This window comes from Lampetra fluviatilis, chromosome 4, assembly GCF_964198595.1.
Source record: "Lampetra fluviatilis chromosome 4, kcLamFluv1.1, whole genome shotgun sequence".
Lineage (NCBI taxonomy): Eukaryota > Metazoa > Chordata > Hyperoartia > Petromyzontiformes > Petromyzontidae > Lampetra > Lampetra fluviatilis.
In genome coordinates this window covers 30,845,174-30,866,807 of record NC_136278.1, presented here as the reverse complement: position 1 = coordinate 30,866,807, position 21,634 = coordinate 30,845,174, and the positions used below count along the sequence as shown (strand labels likewise).

The following is a 21,634-nucleotide window of genomic DNA, read 5'->3' as shown; positions in this document are numbered from 1 at the left end:
CTTGTTCCTCGCATGCTGGCCAGATGTAATATCTAAACGTATACACTCTACCCTACATCCCACGCACAGGTGGCATGAAAAACACATTACATTGCCGTGTTCGATGTTCAGTTTGAACACGTTTGATGCCCCAAAATGCAATGTGGGACATCGTTTTATTTATCTGTAGAAATATTAAATCAAACATATTGTTCAAGATAAAACAGAATTACATCGTCTCAACCAAAGCAAATTTGGGAAAAAGTTATTACTGGTGATCTTTGTAGTACGTGAAGCCAACAAATGGCAGCTGGTTCCCCACAAAGGCTTTAGGCTGTGGGAAGGTCTCATCCGCGCTCTTGTCATTCTCGATCTCATCAAAATTGCTCGTGTCTGTGTCAGATGATAGCTCCGGTACCACGGGAGCAGACGCTGTAGACAGCAGAAACAAGACAGGAGACGCATGAGGAAGTGGGCAAAAGAATTGAGTTGGCAAGGAAAATATTATTTGCATCCAAATTGTATCAAGTGGCCAAACTAAAAGGCGTATCACTTTAAACCATTGAGGCAAGATAATTAAATTAATTCCTTTGCTTGTCAGATACGTGACGTACAAATTACAAAGCTGATCCTGGGTTGAAAACATTAATTTTGCATGAGATGTCTTGCACTGTGGCATTATGAGACTTACTCTCGCGGATGTTCTCCCAAGTCCACTGGTCATTCTTGAAAAAATCATGACACTTTATCTCCGCAAAGCCATTCTTGCCCAGCCGCACATCCCTAAATTAACAATCAAGAATGCAAGTAATTAACACAAAAGGACTCTCAAAATTTTGTACGAGACAAAACTGAAGAGCGCAAAGGTTGAATGACTTCACCATAATTACTTTTCCTCACTTATTATCTGAGCAGTTAAAGTGGCTGTGCTAACAAGTCACATGTGAGGAATGTGAAAGCTTGCCTCTCTGTCAGGAAGGCGCAAATTAGGCTCTTAGCGTTCTTTGAGACGTCGAGATCCACGGGAAACGTGAGCGACTTCTTGTGATCCATGATTTTTCCGTAGGTGCCGACCAGCGATTCTGCATAGAATGGGGTGTCGCCTGTGGAACACAACGATGGTCGAGGTCATGTTGAAAACAAAAAAGATAAAAAAAGCACAGCTTACAGCAATTCCTACAGGATTTTCCCAGTGTGGACTTGTCAAAATTTAAAGCAGATAAAATAAATGTAATTAAAATGCTGTCACTAATGTAAGGGTAAAACAATGCTCCCAGTAACACTTTCATGAACATAGACAACACCAAGTAGTGGAAAGAGTAGACTGTAAGACAGAGGGTAAAGCAGGAACTCTTTGGCAAACAAAATAAACCAGATGAGATAGTGATAGAATGAGGAAGATGACACGAAATAAACCGAGAGCTAGAATATTACGAAGTGAAGTTTAAAAAACAAAGGCTTAACAAGCAAAGCAAAAGTGGATGGAATGCCAGCAGAATTAATCAAGGCATTAGGAGAAAAGGAAGAGAGTTAACACTTATGGCAAAGGTCCATTACAATATATGCACACAAACAAAAACTGATGGCCCACCCTCAGTAAAGTATGAAGAACAGATACAAAATTGTTAATTCGGGTTAAAATAAAGATCTCATTATTATACTGAAGGTAAAGACTTTCCACACCGGCTTACCAACGAGCATTTCAAAGAGGAACACGCCAACAGACCACCAATCACACTCGCGGCCGTAGTAGCCCTGACCGCCCTGTGAGCGGAGCACCTCGGGCGAGATATAGTCCGGCGTGCCAACCGCGGTATCACAGCGCACCATGCCGTCCTGCACATACACAACGCACCAGGCTGCTTAGTTTAACACAAGCTATGTGGCTGGTTGGTTGAGGGAGCAGGTGAAAATAAACTATTTCAGAGAATTAAGCCGGCATCACTCAAGACTAAAGCGTGTTTTAGAAAGTGAAGCAAATTTTGTCTCCAGTGACTACATGAAAAAAAAAATCCGTCGTATTAAATGTAGTGTTATACTTTATTTGGCTTATTCCAGTTCTATGTATTACAAATCTTAGTATAATGAACACGCAATGAATACTATGCAAGGCATATAAAAAGTGTACACCTTCCTGAAATAAAAATGGGTATTGAAGAGACTTCAGATACAGTTCTGTGGTATCATTTTACAGCGCTTTTCTGACATGGTGATACAATGCTTGTTGTGGAAAGTTTAGACAGTAAATGTCTTTCTCTCATTATACATGATGCCAATAGCACCACTGGAATATGATCTAGAAAAAATAATCACTGACGACCAATAAATCATCACTTGTAACACATTTTGACTATGCTGTGTAAAGTAAAAAAAGTCAGTCATGGCTTCTGCTTAAAGGAAAATTTAATAAAAAATCAAATAGCTCTTACTGCATTGATCTCTATCTATCATGTGTGTCCCAGAATGTCCAACATAAGTTTGAAGCTTTGGCACAAGTGACATCATGGGTATTACTCTCATACATTTTAATGTCAAAACAGTAACATAGGAAACGCTGAAACACCATTTTCTTTACTTTATTTTCATGAAGGAAGCCACAAACTTAAGGTTGACAGCCGAGAACAAACAGCCTAGATACATATGAAAAATAAAAGACCTCCACAGTTTGGTCTAGTTGTATATCTCCTTTAAACAATGCTTATCTCCATGATGGGCGTTAAACCACTGGTGGGAATTCCACATTCCAATGGCTTGGGCCGGATTACCACTGGTGAAAACCCACATTTTATTCACCCTAGAGAGATGAAGTGTGCAGTTGGCTCCTATCTGCGATTTGATCAAATCTACATTCCGAGTATAAGTCAGTCACACTGTCATTGTCATCCAATTGATACAAGTTTATATCATTCGTAATGTATATAAACAGAAGTGCTCAATTGAACATACCTCTAATTCGTCATGCCAACAATTTCCAATAAAAACCGTTGGAAATATAACACTCGACATGTTCATTATCAGCACAATTAAAAACATTTCATGGCAAATTAAATAAGATAACTGCTGTTGCAGAAGTACGTAATAATGCACTGCAGGCCAAAAATGGGTATCTATCTCTCTCTGAAATTGATAACTTTAATGAGTTTGTGTAAAAACAATACACAAGTCAATACCCCTATACAAAGAATCGAGTTTTTATTGATGTGATTCAGTGGCAAGGTTCCGTGAAAAACAACAGACATTACAAAGGTAATAAAATCGGCAACAGTAAACTCTGTCAACAAGCTCAACTTACCAAAACCAAAAGGTTTCTGACATAGTCACAATGCAACACTTGATGAATTCACGATAATATAACCACAAGTAAAAAATGCACAAATAAATACATGTGCAGTAATACACTCACTTTGTTTAACTTCATACACGTGCCGAAGTCTGCCAGCTTGAGGTGGCCAGACTTATCCAACAGCATGTTGTCTGGCTTCACATCTCTGGACACATAAAACCCATGAAAATGAATCTCCATCATAAGAATAATGACTAACATCCACAAACATTGTTAGCATAGTACATATTTACAAAACGGTACAGTGAGGCATCTGGCTAACATATAAGCTAGCAAAACCAGTTTCTTCAAATTCTGGAATGCACAGAACAGCCTTTAAAAAACACTTCCATAAGTATATTGTACCCCTTCGAGATTCAAGTCATATGGACCTCACTACAGCTCACATATAACAATAAGTCACAGCTGCTGATGCGTGGCTTTCAATTTCTTTAAATGCTCAGGATGCAAGATGGATTGATTTTGTTCCCTTTAAGAACCCAAGGAATTGCTGCAGTGACTGCACTGTCCGTCAGATAGATGTGATATGCAGGTGGGCAGGATTTCAGTCGCTGCCAGTGCTCAGCGCTTCGATAAGATAAAGGTCAAGCTGCCATCTGACAGTAAAGAGGTTAGCAAAAGCGCTGAAGCAATTCGTGGTCTAACATTATCTTTAGGACTGGCTGCTTTCTAATGCCTCACTCTACACCCACCCTCTATGCTAGTTCCATCTTTATTCAAAACATGTATGAGAAATGACAGAACTAGGGTCTGTGTAGGGAATGGGGCTCATATCAGGCAGGAGTGCAACTTCAACCAGGAAAAACCAGCATGTGCAGGGGATACACAATGCAGCTATGTTGCATAAGTTATGCATTTATGAACCAAAAGATTCCTGCACAAGGAAATGCTATCCTTGAAAAAATGTAATTCAAAACAGGTTACATTAAAATTTGTTTAAGAAAATCCAAAATGTCAAAAATCAACTTATCAACAATTCCCTGTCAAGTTTAATATGACATGCAATGTAAGCGAAATGCATGACTCATGATGTTGCATTGTATGCCACTTAATCAACTATGTCACTTCATCAACACATTTTTTTCATGAAAGAGGCCTATATGTGCACCATGATTACTTGTACCATTGAAAGACACACATTTCCGCCCACCGCTGCTATTCATCAAAACCAAATTAAAGGGTAAAATGAACAACAGGGCAACCTTGCAGTATTTCCCCCAAAGAAACCCAGCAATCTACCGTGAAAATAACAGCCCTCACGATGTGAGATTCAAAACTGACCACTCGGGGCACGTCCCAATCAAAATGAGAGTTTTCGAGATTGAGGATGAGGCAGCTTCATGACCAGAGTCAAGTATGGATAAAATCCTGCATTAAGTCCTCTGCAGCTGCTTCACTGGGTGATGAGTTCCACTTCGTGGCGCCAATGGAGAGGAGGGGGGGGGACACTGGCAACACGATTGCCCACACTGCACCCACCCCCTTTCTTACCGGTGGATGTAACCCATGGTGTGGATGGCATCGACGGCCAGCACCACCTCAGCTGTGTAGAAGCGAGCCCACTTTTCGGGGACATCGTAGTTGCTCATCAGGTTGACGAGGTCCCCACCTGGCATGTACTCCATCACCATGTACAGGTAGCGATCGTCTTGAAACGAGTAGAAGAGCTGCAGTGCACATGCGATAGATGTCATGAGTGTACAATCAAAGCAGCAAGCTCTCCTAAAATAATAAAAACCTGGCATGTAACAAAGATCTCTCCCGTTGATTTGAATGGCATTATTAAATGTCGCAATTCAATACAATTCAATACATGCAAAAAGCATAGGTTACTGACTGCTAGACACACGCTTAAATCAAGGTATCATGAATACAACAATCAATATTAATTAAGGAATCATTATAAACATACAAAATATATCATATCCTATATCATATTTTTTTGGCGATTCTGAGTGTGCCATTATGATGCGCTTGGTCATAAAAAACTAGATTTATTCGCCCTCATTAACGAAGCTCCAAACTTATGTTTGGCAGTCCAGGACACAGAACCAATTTAAGCATCTACAGTAATTATTATTTTTTGGGTTACATCTTCCTTTGAGAGAACTGTTTTTTCAGTCTCTGGAGATATGAGCAAAGCGGAGCATGAATAATGAAATGACTGTTCCAGTTCAAAAGTGATAATCAGGACTGAACGAGGGAGGAGTGATTGTATTAACACTTTAAAAGTCAGAGGCAAGTTATTTAGGTTGGTGTAACTCGGAGGTGATATACGATTTGTCATGAAGATGCACCGATCACATAATCACATTTAAACAATGGGTTCTAAGATTAAAAAAATAAAACATAATTGTGATTTCACATTTTAAGTTTAAATTGTCCATAAATTGAGGACACTGCAATAATAATGACCATCAGCAATCGCGTGGAAAAATAAAATCAGTAAAACATAGGGGGGATATGGGCGACGGCTCAAAAACAAAATGACTTGCATTGAAACACACTGACCTCACATCTTATCAGTTATGTACATGTTCTAATTAAGCCAAACAAAAGCTGTTATTCATGTGAACAAGGGGCACAGTGCTCGGTGGACTCCCAAAAAGTACCGTTAAGACTGTACCCAAAAACATCGGCCTAAGAGCTCACTACGAATAGCAAGAAGGGGTGAATCAATATACCATGTACTTTGAAACACATGAAGGCCGATTGGCCACAATTTTAACTAATCAATTCCTCCAACAATCAATGCAGCATTACAAAAGGAAAAACTGCTGCCGTACGTAGTATGAATGTGATGGCAATCGTACGTGACTGGCCTTGAGCACACATATACAGCAAACACTGCTCGCAGATCGTGAAAAATATTTGGGTGCAATATAATTTTGCAGTTACAAAGGCTTTACAAACAAATTGTGCATGCGCATTCTATTTTTATCAACCGCGGTAATAACACACTTTCAAAAGCAGCAGTGCACGTGAAAAACTATAAGAGCTACAAACTCGCAATGTACCTGCACAATCCAGGGACTGTTTGCAAAAGCCATAATGTCCCTCTCTTCCCAGAAGAAGGCTGAGTCAGAGCGCTTGATCATCTCTAGTTTATTGAGCAGCTTCATGGCATACACACTCTTAGTCACCTTGTGACGCACCTGCGAAACACAAATAAAGGAAATAAGAAAATATTATTTATTTGCACATCAACTATTAGTATCTCTGAATATGCACTTTTCCCTGACTGGACAGGAATGCATTTTTTGTAAAAATATAAAATACATAGAACACAAACATAAATATTGTAAATTTTGATTTAAAGCTTTCGTGACTGCAGGGATTCATATTCTTGGTTCTTTCGGTAAGGGCACGTAGAAGGGAAACAATAAAATAATAAAAATATATTTTTTATATTTTATTGTCTTATATTTTTATTATTTTATTGTTTCCCTTCTACGTGACTTTACCGAAAGAACCAAGAATATAAATATTGTACTTTATTCATTAAAGTGCCCCGCAGCACAAGTGCACTTCAAAAGACTACGTTATAGTTAAATCTAGTTTCTTTGTAACCGTGATGATCAGAGGAGGCTGTGACTGACAACGATATTGAGGTTGTATGCACAAAACAATTAATTTAAGTATCCATGAGAACGATCTTTTGGTGTAATGCCTACCTGTCCCCCCAAAAATGGGTCAGGAGACAATGTTCTTTCTCTTCAAACATGATATGTTTGCAGAGGAGGGGTATTTGAGATGTTGGTCTTTATAACAGGAAAACTTTATTAAACATCATCATTGCAACAAAAAAAGCTTACAAAAATGTTCTCTCTAGTAGGTTAAACAGAATCTCCTTGTTGGCAATAGAGGGTATTATAAGGGCGTAGTTGGCACACCCAATGGAGCCATTTGTACTGTTTCCTTTTGGGGGAAATAGCGTGGAAATTACGCAATATAAACGCCATGTGTTTTCCCATATTGAAATACACCTCACTTAACAGTGGACTAACTCAACCTAATCTAATAAGGATGTATATAACTTGTTCGACGTGAACCCAATGGCACCAGCATAATCACAATATAAACATTACATTTCAATTGTGTCATTCTATATTGAATATAAATGTACCATCTCAGCCAGTGCCATTTCAGTGTAAGCTGCCTTTCATAGGATGTTTTGCTTTAATGGTGTCATCAATATAAAAAAATGGAAATGTTAACAGAAATATAAACATCTTGGGAATACAAATAACAGGTATTCAATATCCAATAAGAGAGCAGCATTCATTTCACCACACCAAGCAATAAATAGCTCACCCTTTATCTAATGAACTGTCAGACTTTGGCGTAACACCTTAAATTGCAGATCAAAGAAATGTTTTGCCGTCTGGTGCAATTTGAAGCTATATACATTTCATAAAACAATATTATTGGAAATTATTAATTAATTGCGCATTGTTTAGTCATGCATAATAATTAGAACATCTGATTTCAACTGATGAATCTTGACATCACCAATGTTAAGCCAAGGATGACAGCAGAAATTTTACATTATACCCAAGTCATACAGTCTGCAAAAATGGGCAGGATAGGTCAAAGAAAGCACACAATTAATTAAGTACAATTTGCAGGAAGCATGCCAGGCTTGACTCTGCATGTAAGCGATGAAGCCTGGACTCCTTACCAGCTGTACCTCCCCGAACGCGCCTCTCCCGATCACCTTCACAGAGTCATAGTCATCAGCCCGCATTCGGAGGTCTCGCACTTTCCCCACTGCCTCCCCATCTGTATGGAGAATGAGACGTTGGGATAAAGCCGCAAAATCATTTTGTTTAGAATTCAGTGTGGTGGTGCATGCCTGTAATTTTACATTTTGGAGACAGGTTTGAAGGATCACGCAAGTTTGTGGAACTCCCAAAATACGCTGAGATGCAAGATGGCCAGGAAATAGCAGTTCTCCAAGTGAAGTTGTTTGTGAGCACATTTGTGCAGACCCTTGTTTTCCCTTCATATACACATGGGTTGTCTCTGTATTACTCAAGATTTCTTCCCATATACAAAATGCTATCTTGAATTGGCCAAGAATTTCAATGCAGGCCCCTTCTAAAAAGTCTTAAAACACAATGAGGGTTTTCTGTATGATTAACATTCTTACATTAGAGCATTTAAGAGGAAGTCTATGAAATCTCTAACACATTTGACCATTCGCACACTCATGCCACTAAGGTTTTGAGACATGAAATTGAATGATTCATGCTTATTTATAGGGTGGAAAAAGTTTAACCCTGATGTTCCACATCAATTAAATTGTGTGAATAAAAAAAACATGCTATTGAAAGGACAGGAGGTGGCTCTTCAGTTGTGTATGGGGCCAATGCATCATGGATTCCTAGTTTTCCAAATGGCCAATAGCAAGTGTGCCAATGTCTAATACTACTTTAGAATCTCACGTTTAAGCTTACCGAGAGCAATAATAATTATATCATTTCTAGATATGCACCATTAATTTCCATTTGCCATTTCGTGCACTGTGAGGGCAAATACAATATAATATTAAAACACTTATCACCAACGTGGCTAGTTGCTGCTGCAGGTATCACTGCAACGAGCTGGCAATGCTGAGACTCTAAATCAGAAAAGAGGGAGCCTCTCATAATTAAAGCAGATTCAGAATTGTAGCCCATTGACAGTTTAGCCTAGTTACCAACAAAAACACAAAATAAATCTCATCAGATTACATTTATTTTTTCATTTAATTTGCAAACTTCTAGCCCTATGGATGAAAAAAAGTGTTGAATGGCAATGCACAAAACTGCCATCTCTATAGCAGGGCATTTTAAGGGATCTCAGAAGTAGAACTGAAATCACGTTCCATGGGCAGTCTTTTCACATAGGGAAGTGTATTTGCTCTGCGAGACATACAAGTTTACATATATTCATCTCATGACATGCCGACAGCACAATTGATAAGCAAAATACTTGTGCAAAGATAGCATTTTGCAGGTCTATCAAGTACCTTCACCAGGTGAAACCCAGCCATGCCTAGAAGTGTTTGAATGGTTGGCTCTACCTAGATAATAAATGGCATGGGGATCAACCGTACACTGATAATGTTCATAAGCACCCTTCACCAGATCCATAAGATGTTTAAAGATACTGAAGGACAGGTACTTTTTAAGCAGTTGTTGATACAAATGCATTACATGTTTTTTCCTCTTCTTTAATTTGCCTACGAGAACCTATTCCCTCATGCCTCTTCCTATATCCTACGCGAGCTTATTGTTCTCCATACTGTCACCTACCTGTGCAGATTATTTACAGTGCTGCTTTAACAGGGAGAAAGTTGAGAACTCTGTGGGTGCTACCCAGGGCTATAAGCATCTATTTTTACATAATTTCTAATCATTTTGCATGACCTGGCAACACCCATAGCAATAAACTGAGATATTTACTGCCAAAGCCCAACCAGTAGAGGGGAAGACAAAGCAGGAGTTGTTCTTTAAATGACATACAGCACAGCCCTGCCGATGCTGTGTATATTAACGCCAATAGGTTTAGTCTCGGTGTCTCAAAGGCATTCAGAATACAGTATTGCAAGATGCTGCCTTATAATTGGATTCCATCTAGGCACATTGGGCAGCAACATAAGAGGTCACCAAGGTTATTGTTGAATTTCCATAATCTTGTGCAAAGTGGTCACTCCTGCCTGTCTGTAACATTACTATAGAGATATCTGTAACCAGGAGGCCAATCACCCTAACATTTAGTGAGAAAATGAACAAAATGATCCAATTTGTGGAATTCTGGTTAATGTCTCAAGTAAAAGTGGAGCACTCAGTTTGGATCGAAGCCTTGTATTGTTCTCTATCTATGCGAGTGAAAAACGAAGGATAGTAGTGAAGGGAGCTGAATCTTCAGTTTTCTAGGACCTGAAAGAATATTGGGCAAACCCAAGGATGAAGCCAAATCACTTACCCTGAATAAACTCTATAAAACATGTGGAGCCCATCATTGCTTTAAGCTTTCTCACCCTTGTGTCTTACATGATTTTACTAAGAACAGTGCTTGATTTGATAAATTCTGTAAATCACAGGTTTCCATCAGCTCAAACAGGGAGTTGGCAACAGTGCCTTAACAACAATGGTAAATCTCATGGTGCCACCATTGAGACCAAAGACATAACCAGGCTTGCCTCTTGGGCTAAATCCTCACTGCACCCTCTAAGCTGGTGACAGGGATTCCGATAAAATACATTTTATTAAACTAAGTCTCCATCTAAACCAGAATAACCCCAAATTCATGGTATCTATGGAATTATTCACCCAAATCTCTATCAGCTTTATCTGAGAGTGGTTGGGTGTTCCCCTCTAGCACCTCTGGGTGCCCCAGCAAAACCTATGCTACCAATGGCATATGTGCCAAGGGGCCTGCAAAAGCCCAATTTAAAGGTCCCTAGCAGAATGGCACAACACTAAAACTATCTCTGTAACATTAGAAAAAAGACAAATGAACAGAACTTGTGAACTTCCATGAGTAAATATGTACAAAGGTGGCCTGTTCTTTCACAGTAAGGCCAATCTCCTGACCACCCTCGTTTGAAAGTCCCAAAGTTCTGCCCGAGGGACCTCCCAATTTAACCAAAGTTCTTCCACAGAAAATTCTTCTTCTAAAAATCCAAGATACGTTTCTGTTTTGTAAGTCAGACCCTGCTTAATCATTCTCCATACCCAAAGTGTACACAACTCCCAAGGAAGAATGCCAAGAACGGTCATCCGATCTCTTTTTCCTTTTCCTGAGAGGAAAGCCACCCATCTGCCCATTGATGCCCGTGCACCTCTGCTCTTTAAGGGAGGATCCAGCAAGTGGCACGGCAACATGTTGTGTTGCAACATCAAACGGGCAAAGGACACATGTCTACATCACTCAAGACAGTCCCACAAGAGGCATGTTCTTATTTCAGAATTCCAAAAAAAGAATATCTATAAGTAAATATTATCGGTGAAGGCAGGTGGGTAGTACAGAGAAAAAAACAACAGTGTACGGTCAAGTTCTGCCCCCCTTTACAGGTACTGAAGGGCATCCAGCTAGCCCGTAAAAGCACAACTTTGTGAAACTGGGAGTCACCCAGGGAAGATACAAGTTGCCGCTGTGGATGCTGCCAGGATATTACAAAAATGGCACAACATTGAAAAAATATACAATAAAATACAAAAAACCATAACCCTTAATTCTATAAATATGTATGTACTTATAACATAAAAAGTGCAGTCATAGCAATATTACGCTGCTGGTAAATGCATGAGACACTTACATCGTTGCAAGAAACTCTCCACATTCTTATTCTTTCGGAGTGCTGGAAAGTCCAAATCAAGCACGAGCGCATAGAGTCCATCCTGGAGAATATAGACATCAATCAGCATTATGAATTTACAGCCCAGATAGGTCATTCTTATTACGGGCTACATCAAGGCCTATATATGAAATTAAACTACAAGTCACATGCTTGAGAATGTTTGCACATGCAAAAAGGCATGTTTGTCTTCCAATTTCATTTTAAGTAGTTTTTTCAGACGATCATTCAATACAAAATGCACAATGTATTGAGATTAAAGGTCACAATGACATAGAACCTTGCTCTTACAATGTTCGTACAAATTATGTCTTCCAATGCCCATACACCTCATCCTTTGTACAATAACAATGAGGAAAATATGGCTGTCTTTCATGCTTTAAGATTTAAAAAGATATACCATTGGTAAAAATGGATATTTCTCTTCTATTATACTAATATTTCAACTCATGCACAAAATCCAGTCATGTGTAAATGAGAGATATGAATGGCACTGATGAAGTGTCTTGAATGAAAATGTCAAAATGACAAGTTGTAAAAAAAACACTAACGCATTGTGACCCCAAAAAGGTTCATGTAACAGGCAGCAATGTACAGTTAAAGAAAAAAGAGGTCAGACCAGTTTTGGCATTATATGAAAACGTGCCACTAACCATACAACGGGGACAGAAATTTTGTTTTGGGCATATACCATGTGGCAACTGAAGCCATTTGTTTTCAACAAACAGAGCCCCACATAAACCTGTCATGACATCATTCCCTGCTACCATTATTGCAGTGGCCTGGGCCTGGTGTATTTATTTATAGCTATCGAATCATCACCGCCTGCCACCACACTCCCTCACTGCTAAGTGAAGGCCCAGCTGCGTCAGGAACAAACTTGCACTTCAACAACATCAAATGTTACCCAATACGTGGATATTTAAGCTAGGAATTTCTTAATGAAAAACTGTTGACACCTATGTATTTACCACGAGTAACAAGACAAGTGCTGCAAACACCCACTGTTTCGCCATATTTTTATACAAAAAATACTTTAAAACAAGAAACACAAGACACCAACATAATTTCTGAACAGATCTTTCAGCTAGTATATTACAATATATATGTTCATACTTGTGTAAATGGTCTATTTTTGTGTATATTGTCTATTTACACAACACCTAGCTTTCTAATACAATCAGACCATTATTCAGGTAACTTCATTGAGAATACACCAATTGGGTTTTGGATTTCAACACCCTGGAATATAGCGCATAGTGTTGTGCTGTAAACAGGACTCTGCCTTGTTTGATACTGGCAGCATGGTGAAAAGCCCTTTTCACGTGAGATGGTGCAAAATGGAAGAACGAGTGACCACGCATAAATCCCTCTGGGTGGGGGTCATCCATTCATTAACTGGCTTCGTGAGGAGGCATTTCCAGCCTGTGTGAAAAACACCGCGTGTTGGTCAGCTGAGAGAAATATCAGCCATGCAGCACAGGGTGCTTGGTTACGTGGCCACTAAAACAAAACACAGAGAGAAAAAACCATGACCGAAATGATCATTTAGAAAAGTGAAAGGCAGCTGGGCACTGAAAAGGGACCATTGCTGGATATACTCTACTGGTAATCATGGGCGTTTTTATCACCGCACCTCTGATTAACACTGTTGGCTACTTACGGTGCGAAATAATTTCAACAACTTCGAACATAACATACATCAGCGATAGTGACATTCCATGAAAGGTCAATTATTTGGTTGTCTGATTATGGACATGATACATTGTAAGTGTTTAGCACAAGACTTAAAAGCAAATTAGACCTCAAGGTTGACTGCTGCCATGTGAGTGAAATCAATCAATCTCCACGTCATAGTCTTTGAGGGCCCAAATGAAATGGGGTGGATAACTGGTGAAGCAGGGGTTAGTGCACTAGGCTATAAACCCAGTAGCCCAAATTTTATCTGAATGACAGCTAACATTAGTGAGTGATGTGTAATAAAACTAGAATCCACTAACCTGCACAAGCAGCATTATCAAGTATGATCAAACATCCAGCAGTGAATGGGCAAATATGACATAACATTACTACTGCTAAAAAAATATATGTTTACAGCTGTGTCAGGTAATCATGCAAAACGTTAACTATATAGCTCTTCTGAATATGAGAAAAATCATTCACACAATCACAACCATTTATATTTATAAAACACAGTTAAAGTAGTGCCTTATTTTTTGGTACTTTGGTAAAGTCACATAGATAGAAAAATAAAAATAAAGGTAATCAAAAACACTGATGTAGACTGTAGCCTGGTTCTTAATCGGAGTGAGTGTACTGGCAATCTCTAATATGGACTGTGGCCTGGTTATTAAGTTTGTTGAGTGTACTGGCAGTCTATAATGTATACTGTAGCAATGGTTATTAAGCTGGGTGAGTGTACTGGCAGTCATTGATGTAGACTATAGTCTGGTTTTCAAGCTGGTGAGCGTATTGGTAATATATAGTGTAGACTGTAGCAATGGTTAGTGCCTTATGTGCGTGTATTTAATCACAAAAAAGCTAAATCAATCCACAATAAAGGTTGCTAGACTATCAATTCCGTAAGACATTTCTGAATTAAAAACAGATAGAACATGGTTTTCAATTCAAAAACACATTCCATGTGAAGAAAAAAAAAGTAAATAACATGTTTACTTGGATAAACCAATTCCCAAGGCACCAAGCAGAATAAATGGGAAAAAATGTCAAATTAACATAAATTCGACATGTAAGTTTTCTGACACCCACAGGGCACTATTAGGCTGGTAAAATTACATCCGAATCCCTAATGAGGTGATTATAAAAAACATAAATCCCATTGCTAACCATCCCTCAGCAAGCAATCACCGTGCCACCGTTTGTACAATGACCTCAGCCAGCCAGGAAGTCAAAACAGGCCATGACCCAGGGGAAACAAACAATACCCCAAAAGCTGCCTTCTAAAGCACTGGCCATGATTCGGTCTGAGCTCTTTCATTATTTCAACTCTCATTCCAATATAGCGCATAGTTGAATCCCCTGCTGTTTAGGTGAGATAAGACAGCACGTCAACATGCAAGATGATGCTAGTAAACAAATATGAAGAGAATGTGGGCTGCTGCTAAAACATTGCACAGATATCAAACATTTTTAAAATAGCAAGGTAACACAAACCAAGTTTCACAATGTACCAGATTTTTGCCCAAAACTTTTAAACATGCTAAATTAGTCACAATAACGTTCCGATCGAACAACAGAGCTACAATGTTTTCCCAAAAATGGACACCGTTTTCTTGCATTCAACAGACATGCTGTTTGGGTTCTGTCCAATTATATATTAAAAAAATGCAACAAAATTAGAACAGTGACCGATTAGAATGTCGATTCATTTCAGGACAGTGACTCCTCAGCGAGGGAGTGCATCCTCTGACACCACCCACCAATGGACAAAATATACTTCATTTAAATCAATAATTTCAACAGCAGAAAGTAACATTAATAACTGAGATGGAATACCTGAATCGTAGCTGGTTTGTGTTTAACAGAGGGTACTCATTGTGGGTAGGTTTAAATGGAATGCTTGCAACACCTGCATGAATGCACTTTAAACAGAGGCAATGAAGCGCTGGATGCACTTCAACATGAATCAATATTTCCTGTTTGGACTGTTTAAGAGTTATGATAAATTGCCTTGGTGTGATAAATTCGTGCAGTCTTTCATTGTTTGACATTTTTTCCACCAACATAACATTTTGTTTTTAAAAGGTGTAGTCTAGTCATTCTTAAAAGTTAGACCAATAAACAGTGTTTCAAGTACAATATATTAAACCAAAATGTCAAATTTGCAATACAATGGTTTTGCAATGCCAAGTGTGTGGTACACAAATTTAGCATAAATATATTACACATGACCAAACTTTCATCACCCATGACCTATCCACTACGAGATGAAGGCATGCCTACACCGATGTCATCTTTCATGGTGTTGTAATGCACCTTGTTCCTGCACATGAAATGGCCATTACTCCATCTCCGCTGTGGTCACCCTCTTAGGAGTGTGCTCTCTTTTGGCTGCCATTCCTTCACCACATTAGTCCATTGGCCATTGTTCTTTCTAGCCATGTGTCCTTCACAAGCCAAATTCCTTTCCTTAAGAGTCAATATGACGCATCTAATTTGCTTTTGTTTTATGAAAAATGTATTCCTATCGGTCGTGATTTTAATTCTCAAAATGCATCTCTTCATGCTTCTTTGCTTAATATTCATATTTTGCTCTACTTTCTTTGACAGTGTTTATGCTCCGATTGAATGACATGTACAAGAAATGTTCTAAACAAAAAATTATTGGTGGAGGGACAATACTGCCAAACACAACAAGAGTACATAAACCACACTACAACATGGTCTGCAAAAGTATATGTACGTTTATATACAGTGGCATTTATGACACAGTGTTAAAGAGTAAAACATGCACACGTATCTACAGTGTACACTGCAAAAAAATACAAATCTAAAAACTCACTGATGAAGACTGGCAAAAATATGTTTTAGTCATTACACCTGTATCTGATAATCCAATTTCCAAATACTAAAGTACCATGAAAAATACTTTTATACTGTTCTTATCACTGCCAGTAGAATGGAACTTTTTATTCCCAACAGGTAAATATTGTCTTCCTTTACATTCAGTTACTTAACAAACGGCACCAAGATAATGCACGTGAGTAGCAAGTGTAGCTTTGAATTTCCATTAGGCAGGAATTTGACAAGTGTACCGTAAATGAAAGTAATTTATTTTTGTAAATCAGCTTGTGTGCAACTAAAAAGTGATTTTTATCTAGAATTTGTACTGCACATGTTCATGCCAGACTGCTTGGCCTTTAGCACCTTTTAAAAATTACGAAATAAAAAATCATCAAAACACCTGGGTTGTAAACATATCCAATAAAAAGTCAAATATATACAATTCCAAGAGACATCTATCACAGGACAGCACAGGCTGCTGCCTAAAACTTATATTTGAGGGAGCAATGGATGAGGTTTGGGAGCTGCTCTACTCGACATCATTGCTATTTATAACAACGTCCTGTTAATGACGTCGGGTCCCGCGCGTTGGCCTGAAAATACCGCACCATACACAGACATGATTGTGAACGGCTCCACAAAGAAAAATTCCAAAATAATGATACACGATTAGCTACCATTTTTTCCAGGTGTACGTACATATATGTGTAATAGACAGCAGATGTGCCACCAGAAGGTACGTCGGTTGCAGCCGGCTAACAATCACATGCGCATGATTATTTAAAACATATTTTTAGCTGCCCCGTGTACCGGTTTACTGCCATTTGATGGCTGCCACCACGGCATAATTAAACCTTGTGAAATACAGTAACGCAGCTGTTTAAAAAAGCTTATTACAAATATGTTTTTAACAATACATTTTTACCACCCAAAAGTTGCTTTTAAAAACTGGATTGATGCTGTAAATGAAATTAATTTATTTGGGACACGTTTCCACAAACACACAAATGACAAGGCGTGGATGAAATGTTTAGGTCACCTTGCCATTGATCTGTCATATTGCCTAAACACTATTTTTTCTACAATTTGTTTTTGAAATAAAATAAGCACAATTTATTGGTTGTGTAAGGCAATTTTACGTATCATTTTGAATTTTAAAACTTTTCAAACCGCTTTCAGTTTAAAATTCGTATTTTATACATTTATCTTTACACCGCTTTAATACCGGGCTCCTTAAGGTGCAGTAAAGTACGGTTGACTACGGTACGTTGAGTCAGTGTGCCCTCGAAGGACCAGGGACATGCCACAAATAACTGAGACACCCGACTGCCACAAAACAACTGTACCGCAGGCTGCTGCACATTTCACACGTCTGTACACTCAAAAAGCCCAGCTTACATAGCTGCACAAAATAAACAAAGCTACCAAAATCAACATTTCCACAAGCTTTTTTTAAATACACACGTACCTACCAACATACTGAAAGGCATCCATAATATATGAATACTGTACATAATTTATTAATACATTTACAAGTTGGATCATGCCTTGACAGTCACACCAGGTAATAATGCGAGATGAAACACAGCAGAATAAGCTAACTGTATGCCACATTACCTACTTAATAAACAAAACTGTTCATCAGTCCACAAGGTGCAATAAAATTTCCCCTCCCCGCACCACACGTACATTTAATCCATAACAGTTTTTTTCCAGCAGCACTGTGCCACAGCCACCGGATTGCAAACGTAACCCAATAATGTGCACAAGGGAGAGAGATAATTAGGCGGCATGGGCTGCAGGCGTGTGTGTATGTGAGCCTCTCTCACCAGCAGGCACTCCGCGTGGAGCTCGGAACGTCGGTTCAGGATCAGCCCCTGCAGCACTCGGCACCGCTCCTCCATCCTCTCTATCGACATGGCGGAAACGCCTGTCAAATCAAACCTCCGCCAATGTCTCAACTTACTCAGAGAGCAAGTCCTGCTGTTATTACCTGAAAAGGCAAGCACGGCAAAGAAGAGTTTACGAATGTATGTTAAAAGTATAGAATACAAATACTCCCGCGACTTAGGACTTAGGTAAACGTGGATTATCTTTTAGAGAGGAGACTCAGAAAACACGGTTGTGTGAGCCACTGCTCTGAAGCCAGAGGGGTTCAGGACACCCTCTGCCAATGCACCTACTAACATACTATTTTAAAAACAGACGTAATGAATTAATTGTATAACAGTGACTGTGTCATCCAGTTCTTTCCCGTGTGTTCCAGGAATGCATTGAGGGCACGGAGTATGAACATGGATGTAAGATCATCAGACGGACTATGTGGCTCAAGTAAAAAAAGAGCCGGTCTGATTGAACAGGAAATTCAGGGAAGTCCTTTGGTAATCTAGAATTGAGGTTTTCGTGACTGCAAGGATCCATACTCTTTGGTTCTTTCGGTCAAGTCATGTAGGTATAAAATAAAATAAATCACGTTTCGGGCGCAACACAATCGTCCGTCATCAGGTGGGACAACCACAGCAAGAAACAATTGCTGAAGTGGGGGTAATGATATACAGTTATATCACAACAACAAGTCATGCACAACAAAAATGTGCGTTTGCGGAAGCTGGTATGAGTCTGTTTAATGTAATGATTACACGTGCTAGCTTAAAGGCACAGTAGTAAAATTAGGGGTAGGATATATTATATAGGGTATCATTATACATAATATTAAAGATTATGTATTATTATTATTCTGGAATGTGGCATTGCATAACCCCCAGGGGTGGCAACAGTGCAGTGAAGCCTTCATCCATCAGTGAACAGAGAACAGCTGATAATGATCATGTGAATCATTAGGATTCTAATTTTTCTAATACCACAGCTTTCAAAGTTTCAAGATACTATACATTGACCAAATCACCCAGAATGTCCCTGACCTTGTCATTGCTTGGACGGGTGACCACCGTACACAGACAAGCTGTCATAGGTCTGTGTGGATACATGTGGTAGGCAGATGAGGGGAGTGTGGATAAATACATGTTTATGCTGAGCTTGTATGCTTCCTGTATTCACCAAACTGCATTGACCAGCGTGGTGAAGAATCGCAGTGGAATGACAAAAAGTGATCTCCCTGAGCAATAGAATGAACGAACTATCGCTTCATTAGTTATTGCAAATGAATTACTGTCATGATTGATTTATTACTATGAGTATCATGAATGGGTAAAATATAAGCCAGCGTTATAGCACAAATATAAAAGTATGAACATGACGCAATTTCATTCTAAGCGGACTTAAGATGAAAGTTATTATACAGTACGGTATCCAACATATTTAACCAGTGTTATATTAACTGACAAGTACTTTGAATATTGTATACAAGTATTCTATACTGTTATTCTTATGTAATAACATAGAGCATTTATAAGTACCACTTTATAAATAGTGTGCTATTAATAGTCGTTAACCCATGTGCTACCCATGGACAAAAAAAGTTTGACAGGACCGTTATATATATAAGCATTGGTGCTGTATAATTTAGCCATAATTGTAGGTAAACACAATGTTATGCCACCAATATTAGTGGTATAAAATTGTGGTTATAGTGAACGCTCTCACTCCACGCGAACAGTTAAAGTTATTAACCTCTCCGTTAAAAACGAACTGCACTTAACCCTTTAAAATTTACATGAAAACAAATGAAAACTCTTATTAACTAGTTCTGTACTGTATTATTAAATAACTCATATATAACGAGACAAGAATGTTGCGTGTTCGTTAACAAATTAACTACGCGTCACATCAGAGCATTACCGTTTTAGATTACCGAAGCGTAATTAGAAAATATAATCAACGAGCATTAAACAATTAAGCAAGTGTTAAATAATGTTCCTATTATAATAAACAATATTTTATTGTTGGTTAACTCGTTCCTTGCACGCTGACGTCCCATGACAGCAACACTGTACAGTGGTTATCTCATTAAACGTACCGCTGTATTTAACCGCGACTGGATTATTGAACGCCTTATACTTTTCAACACGTATTTAAAAACTCATACGTTTACATTTGTATTAATAACTATTATCAATTAACAATTATGTTGCCGTAACAAGTATTGACGAAACGTTTTCCCCTCAGCTCATTTTAACAATAACACATCGACACGGTGCTCGCACAACACGTACGTTATAACACACTTAACCACTAACCTAAATAACCTTAACAAATAACAAATATTAATAACAAATCGCATGTTTGTTAAAGTTATCGCGGGGCCTCACGCACTTACCAAACAGACGCCGAGGACGCGCAACAACGCCGGCAACTTTTCTCGTCGCTTTATAAGAATACAATCTCCCGCGAACTTTGCTCTTTCCTGCGTCCGTGACAATATAAGTTGGAGGGGCGAGCTGGGTGCCCGGCAATTAAATGTTTTACGACGAAAAAGCGCCGCGAAAAAGTTCCCTCACGAGAGGGGCGACCGCTCAACCCGGGCCCAGCGCCATAGCAGCGAAACATGGCCGCGCGTCCCGGCGTGCACCGCGCGGCGCCACCCCCCACCCCCGGGGGGTTCTGGTGCAGCAGGGGTCTTGCCTGGTGCACCACCTGCTGGGCAGTGTTGACATTGAGGGTGGTGGTGGTGTCGCACGAGGTCTTGTGCAGCAGGCATCACCTGCTGGGCAGTGTTGACATTGAGGGTGGAACACGAGGTCTGGTGCAGCAGGAGTCTTGAATGCTGCACCACCTGCTGGGCAGTGTTGACATTGAGGGTGGTGGTGGTGTAACACGAGGTCTTGTGCAGCAGGCATCACCTGCTGGGCAGTGTTGACATTGAGGGTGGTGGTGGTGGTGTAACACGAGGTCTTGTGCAGCAGGCAGGGCACCTGCTGCACCACCTGCTGGGCAGTGTTGACATTGAGGAGGGTGGTGGTGTAACGCGAGGTCTTGTGCAGCAGGCATCACCTGCTGGGCAGTGTTGACATTGAGGGTGGTGGTGGTGGTGTAACACGAGGTCTTGTGCAGCAGGCAGGGCACCTGCTGCACCACCTGCTGGGCAGTGTTGACATTGAGGAGGGTGGTGGTGTAACACGAGGTCTTGTGCAGCAGGCATCACCTGCTGGGCAGTGTTGACATTGAGGGTGGTGGTGGTGGTGTAACACGAGGTCTTGTGCAGCAGGCAGGGCACCTGCTGCACCACCTGCTGGGCAGTGTTGACATTGATGAGGGTGGTGGTGTAACACGAGGTCTGGTGCAGCAGGCATCACCTGCTGGGCAGTGTTGACATTGAGGGTGGTGGTGGTGGTGGTGGTGGTGTAACACGAGGTCTTGTGCAGCAGGCAGGGCACCTGCTGCACCACCTGCTGGGCAGTGTTGACATTGATGAGGGTGGTGGTGTAACACGAGGTCTGGTGCAGCAGGCATCACCTGTTGGGCAGTGTTGACATTGATGAGGG

The 21,634-nt window shown here is 39.8% G+C and overlaps 1 protein-coding gene across 1 annotated transcript in view; it reads right to left on the bottom strand.

Moving 5' to 3' along the window:
• The window catches only part of LOC144931413 (rho-associated protein kinase 2-like), a 58,564-nt gene extending 37,864 nt beyond the window's left edge, over positions 1 to 20,700 (bottom strand). The window contains exons 1-11 of the mRNA XM_078855220.1: positions 20,470 to 20,700; positions 18,023 to 18,186; positions 11,631 to 11,712; positions 8,004 to 8,104; positions 6,340 to 6,477; positions 4,814 to 4,989; positions 3,383 to 3,467; positions 1,671 to 1,815; positions 944 to 1,082; positions 671 to 762; positions 252 to 411 (exon numbers count right to left, since the gene is read on the bottom strand). Coding sequence (XP_078711346.1) covers positions 252 to 411; positions 671 to 762; positions 944 to 1,082; positions 1,671 to 1,815; positions 3,383 to 3,467; positions 4,814 to 4,989; positions 6,340 to 6,477; positions 8,004 to 8,104; positions 11,631 to 11,712; positions 18,023 to 18,112 — 1,208 coding nt within the window. The 5' untranslated portion in view covers positions 18,113 to 18,186; positions 20,470 to 20,700. The remainder of the gene's footprint in view (positions 1 to 251; positions 412 to 670; positions 763 to 943; positions 1,083 to 1,670; positions 1,816 to 3,382; positions 3,468 to 4,813; positions 4,990 to 6,339; positions 6,478 to 8,003; positions 8,105 to 11,630; positions 11,713 to 18,022; positions 18,187 to 20,469) is intronic.
• Positions 20,701 to 21,634: the final 934 nt, after the last annotated feature.